Here is a 6,140-nt window from a genome sequence, read left to right on the forward strand (position 1 = left end):
TCAAATTGCAGTAGCTGTCTAGTTGATACTCTTATTTTGCTGGAAACCCTATGAGTCAATTTGAATAAGGCGTGTTGAGAAAACTCGATTTGCAATAGATTTATGTCTCGTGCAGTGCTTTTGAATCGGAAAGTTTCTCATACGGGAATTGGATTCGGGATTAAGGTAAGTTCATCTCCAAGGTAAAAGCTTTTCTAATAAAAAAAAACCTTAAACTGTTTTCCCAGGCCTTTTTTATCAATTACTTGCTGGACTAAAAGAGCTTTGTATTTGAACTAGTCTTTCTTCTTTTTCCCCTATTTTGTAACACCCAAATGATGCATAGAACACCACATATCGCTCACTCCTTTCAAGAACGTCATAAATCGAAAATCGTCAATTTTCAGTTGTGCGTGTTTTCGGAATGCCCAGAAAATGTACTATATCCCAGCAAAAGTGGCATATTTTTAACTTAATATTTACCCGCTACAGGGCAGAAAGTGTTGTTTTTGCATTTTGAAGAAAATGTTTTGTTTAGTTATTTTTTTAAAAAATACTAAATATTTTTCAAATGGAGAATAAACGTTCAGATTTTATCTAAAAAGATCTGTTGCACAGTAAAAAGTTCCAAAAGTGGCTTGATATTTATTTTTAATACATTGTATCATATTTTTAAACTTTAAAAACGTTCTCCTGAAAAATCAAGTATTTTGATTTATGACGTTCTTGAAAGGAGTGCGTGATATAATCTACAAGATTGACTTGAATGTCAGTTATATGAGGCAGAATTTTAATCTATGTTAATAAAAATGTAAATGTACATATGTTTGTTCATAATCTTTAATCTCCCAAATTTAGGATATTCGGGGCTGCATTCCCGCACTCATACTACCTTGAGTAAATTGTATACAACATACAATATAGTAGGTACACATCGATAATAGCCTACTTAAGAGTTATTTGGTTAGGTACTTAACTACTTTGCAAAATGATAAATTTAAAATAAAAATAGAAAATAAGATTAAAAAAAATTTTCTTCAACATTATTGTTTTTGTAATATTAATTTAATTTTTGAATAAGCCGCAGAATATATTTTGTAATAACCCGGCTTTATGTTTTTTTCTCCTTAACATACCTCACATTAACGTTACAGACTTTAATTGTTACATTTTCTGGCTAATAATATACACATTCTATTATTTTAATGGTGTATAATATTCTTATAAATTTTATTTTCAATAATCAGAAATAGCCATGGTAGCGTCATCTACCAATATTTTTTCAAACTACTGATAACATTTATAACTAATGTGAATATAGGTGCAGAATATCTTCGTACCTGCCATGCCAGAAGTACATACTGTCTGGTTATGAGCTGATTGTGCACAGAGACATCTGCCGACATAGTTTTAATGTCTAGATTGACATAATTTAGAAAATAAATAAATATAGGGTCCGCCAAATAACTTTTTTTTTTTGAAAATGCTATAAAAAACATCGAGTGTAGCTTCGGCTGTGTGGCACGTAGCGCCGTCCTGTTGAAACCAAATGTTGCCAATATCCTCCTCTTCAATTTTTGTGAACAAAAATCCGTTCAACATGGCCCGATAACGATCGCCATTGACTGTAACGGCCACTCCTTGCTCATTTTCAAAGAAAAATGGCCCAATTATGCCTCTGGACCAAAATCCTCACCAATAAAATATGTTGAACGGATTTTTGTTCACAAAAATTGAAGAGGAGGATATTGGCAACATTTGGTTTCAACAGGACGGCGCTACGTGCCACACAGCCGAAGCTACACTCGATGTTTTTTATAGCATTTTCAAAAAAAAAAAGTTATTTGGCGGACCCTTGATTTTCAAAGTAATGTCGCAATATTTCCCAGCGTTGTTCAAGCGTATACACAACCATATTCGCTTAGCGGAAGGATAAAACTAATTATCTGTCAAATCAGACATGAGCTAAGTGTTACCATTCACGAAATAAGCACTAGTTGAAAAAAAAAACTTTAGATGGCGGACCCTATAGTATTTCTGCGTTATTTACTCAAAATACCCAGTTTCTGAGTTATCATCGTTTACATAATTTTGAAGATTTCAAAATAAAGTTTGTTTTATCCTATGCATGGAAAAAGACGTTTTAGTTTATACTCAATAGCAGACCATGTTTAGGGTTTAGTATCGGCTTTAACCGTAAAGGAATTAATCGAAATATTCAGGAATCGAAATCACGGAATCGATTAATAAAATTTAAAAAATGAATAGATACATTATTTCACGAGCATATTGTATCAACCACGACGGCAAAAAAGGTACTTAGGATATTTTGCTATCATGAAACCTTATTTTTTCCTAAACAAACCATTTCTAAGCTTTTGATGAGGTCTCTCGATTTTTTTGTATACAAAACGTCAGAAATAATAATTGAATAAGTCTCTCGGAGGCATTCTCGAAACAATCAGAACATTGAACATTCCGATTATTTTAAGAATCGGAAATATATTTCGATCATTTTTACTCGATTCTTTCTACGTTTGGTATATGATGTGAATATAGCAGCATAAAATATTGTAGCTTCGAACCAAATTCCAATTCCGAAAAGTCAAAATAACTTGACAGGTGGCATGTTTTAAATTATAATCTCAATAAATTATATTTAGTTTCATAAATATTACTTTATTTCATCACAACTATTGTAACATGTGGTCTAGGCTTCTATATGTGCTGTGTTTAGGTTATTTCATATGTGAATCTAACGCATTCAATTCGTTTTTTAACGACGATGGGACGTGTCACTCATTTGCCGGTGGCAATGTTTTTCCCGAGGGAAATAAGAAAATAGACCACAAATTGCAATTTACGAAGGCTGTCAGTAAGTAGAAATATTTTGAAACTGTTATTTAATTGATAATATGTTTTTGAAATTCATGATATTTGTTTATTTTAGTATCAAAACCGGCCCCTGCATGGGAAGCTACCGCTGTGGTAAATGGTGAATTCACACAGTTATCTTTATCGAGCTTCAGAGGAAAATATCTTGTTTTCTTCTTTTATCCTTTAGATTTGTAAGTATTACTATTATTTATTTTATAATGCCAATAAAATAAATATATTATTTAACAAAGTTTTGAAATACATTGCATTCAATTATTACGATAATTTATTGTTACATATCGATTGAAAACTCTCGAGTTTATTTAGACCTTTGATGATTTCGTGATAAGAAAGGGTCAAGTAATATTGTATAATAATATTCAATAAATTGTAAGCGTATCTAGGTTTAATTAATATTCATATTTATTGTTGCATATAACTATTTTAGTCTTCACAGCTGTTGTTTGCTCTTTACAAAATAAATTTGCATTTACATTAATCATTAATGTTCAGACATCGTTTTTTATCTTCTTTTTTATCATTTTAACTGAAACACTTATCTATGTTTAGTGATAATATCATATTACCGTTTTTTTATGTTGCTCTAATTCAATTAAATCCCAATAAAAGATTATTTATAATAACTTAAACATTGAACCGTCACAACTCACATATTTTTACACTAATTTAAAAATATCATTGAAAATATAAAAATATTGTTATAAATACCACTATTCCTTAAAATCTATTGTGACACACGTTTCAATGCATTCTGCACTATTTTCAAAACACCAGTGTTTGAAAATGATGCGGAATGCATCGAAACACAAATAATGGATTAATAATAAAGATTCTCGCAATTTAGTCTTAATTTTTTTAATTAATGATTTATAAATGCTTTATCGTATATCTGTGAATAGAAACTATAAATAATATCAACCACATGAAAATTCTACAGAAAATTTTAACCTAAATGTGTCCTTGAAATGAAAAAACCCAGTGCGGATAAATAGATGTTTCTCGAATTTATTTAGCGGGATTTGAACCCACGACACCTATTTCACAGTTGAGCATCTACCTTATTATGCAACGGCGCCTGTCTTGATCTTAGTCGTAAATTTTAGCCAACTTACCTAAAAAAAATTCACATACCTTTATTTTTTATGGTTTCAATACATTTTAGTTACTTAATAATCTATTGCCAAAGCCTTTTCTGTATGTGTTAAAAATACTTGTGGCAGATTTTTATGTGAAGCAGTAATATCTTCTTCTGTGGTCTCAATTCTATGGATTGGTCTGCAGCAACAAATGACAACTACTTCGCCATTCCGGTCTATTATGTGAAACCCTCTTCAGTTCCTCATATGTTGAACAGCCCATATTCTCGTATAAGTCGTAAAGATATTCGCGGCGTGGGTGTCCTCTGGGGTTTGTTTGTTTATAATATCTACGTTTACTAATTTATATTTTTTTCATTTTACAGTACCTTCGTGTGCCCTACGGAAATTCTGGCATTCTCCGACAGAGCTCATGAATTCCGAAAGTTAAACGCTGAAGTAGTGGCATGTTCTGTAGATTCTCACTTCACCCATTTGGCATGGATCAACACTCCCCGTAAAGAAGGCGGTTTGGGAAAAATCGATATCCCCTTACTCAGCGACCTTTCCCATGAAATTTCCAAAGACTATGGAGTCTACTTGGAGGACCTGGGACACACTCTGAGAGGGCTGTTCATCATCGATGACAAGGGGGTCCTCAGGCAGATTACCATGAATGACCTTCCGGTGGGAAGATCAGTTGACGAAACGTTGAGACTGGTTCAGGCATTCCAATACACCGATAATCACGGCGAAGTTTGTCCCGCAGGATGGAAACCAGGACAAGATACGGTAAACTCACATACCAATTATCCACCTTAAAAATATTTCACTATCCTTGACCCATCCAAGAGTGTGGCCTACATGGTCGTCCAAACAAAACTTTCCTCAAAGGATTATGACCGCGCTTATAACTAATGCCCGGTGACTTTTAAAATGGGACTTTTACTGCTATCTGTGGTTGTATTTAAATACTAAAACTACACTTAAGATTATTTTCATGTTTTTTTACCCACTACATTTTACTTTGAATAAAGTTTGTGTGACGTCATCGTAATGACGCTGTCAAAGAAAACTCTTCAAAAAAAATATGGATAATTTTGACATTAAACATGTTTCTGGTGTAAAAAAAAATATTTAAGAAATATGCATGTTGCTTATAGCGTTCATTATGATAAACATAAAAGTAAAATTTTTTTAAAAAAACTCACTCCCCAGATACAGTTTTGTCCGCAGAACTCACTCCTAGACAGGTTAGGAATATTTACATGAAAGTATGGACTATTTATGATGCTTTTTTTAATTTATGAAGAATGCTCTTACTGTTTGTTTGTGATGCAGAACTTGATATTTGACATATAATATTTTTTTCTGTATGGTTAAGTTAACTCTTTGATTTTTCCAACAGATTATTCCAAATCCCGTTGAAAAGAAGAAGTACTTCGAGAAGGTGCCAAATAACTAAAACAAAAACATATCCTACGACATATGAACACATACATCACAGTTAAATCATCACATGCTGAGTTCAAACAAATCTATGACAAAATAATACTATAGTTATAAAATTGTAAAAAAGTCATTACAATTTATTTTTTTTTAAAAATATTAAATTATATATGCCACCCTACGTATTAATATTAAGAATGTGGTATTATGTATATACAAGTGTAATTATTATTATTTTAAAATTATTTTGTTAAGTGTTTTGAATTCCAGTTGAATCAGTTGAAAAAATTCCATTCCGGATTTCGGGATACAAGCAATCATTCTTTGGTTTGTGGTAGAATAGATTTACAATAGGTATTGGATTTAAGTTTAATTGAATTTAGAAAAATTCTAAACTGCCATCACACATGTTTTGGGTATTATTTATATGTATTAGGTAAAAGACAAAAATTCCATTTTTGAGTAGCTAAATTTTATGTGAAAATTATACAAAATATCAATAAATTTTACAAATTATGCCGATATTTTATTTGTGTTTTTTCCAATATGAACTTATATATCGTTCACTCCTTTCAACAACGTCATATCGCTCACTCCTTTCAAGAATTTCATAAATAAAAAATTGTAAATTTTCAGTTTTCGGAATGCCCAGAAAATGTACTATATCCCAGCAAAAGCGGTGTATTTTTAACTTAATATTTACCCGCTACAGGGCAGAAAGTGTTGTTTTTGCAGAAG

General features: G+C 31.6%; 1 protein-coding gene across 1 annotated transcript; it reads left to right on the top strand.

The window, feature by feature from the left end:
• Nucleotides 1–2,364: 2,364 nt before the first annotated feature.
• Nucleotides 2,365–5,918, top strand: Prx4 (Peroxiredoxin 4). Its single transcript, XM_088262643.1, has 4 exons — nucleotides 2,365–2,854; nucleotides 2,930–3,047; nucleotides 4,340–4,745; nucleotides 5,362–5,918. The coding sequence occupies exons 1-4, from the start codon at nucleotides 2,683–2,685 to the stop codon at nucleotides 5,416–5,418; spliced, it is 753 nt and encodes a 250-aa protein (XP_088118769.1). The 5' UTR covers nucleotides 2,365–2,682; the 3' UTR covers nucleotides 5,419–5,918.
• The last annotated feature ends 222 nt before the right edge of the window (nucleotides 5,919–6,140 follow it).

Source organism: Brachycentrus maculatus, unplaced genomic scaffold (assembly GCF_059751285.1).
Source record: "Brachycentrus maculatus isolate JH-2025_06_01 unplaced genomic scaffold, ASM5975128v1 h1tg000186l, whole genome shotgun sequence".
Taxonomy (NCBI): domain Eukaryota; kingdom Metazoa; phylum Arthropoda; class Insecta; order Trichoptera; family Brachycentridae; genus Brachycentrus; species Brachycentrus maculatus.

Coding starts and splice junctions, on each gene's coding strand:
- Prx4 (XM_088262643.1), top strand. CDS start 2,683: ATGTGGTCTAGGCTTCTATATGTGCTGTGTTTAGGTTATTTCATATGT. Junction 3,048..4,339: donor TTCTTTTATCCTTTAGATTT/GTAAGTATTACT, acceptor TTCATTTTACAG/TACCTTCGTGTGCCCTACGG. Junction 4,746..5,361: donor GGAAACCAGGACAAGATACG/GTAAACTCACAT, acceptor TTTTTCCAACAG/ATTATTCCAAATCCCGTTGA.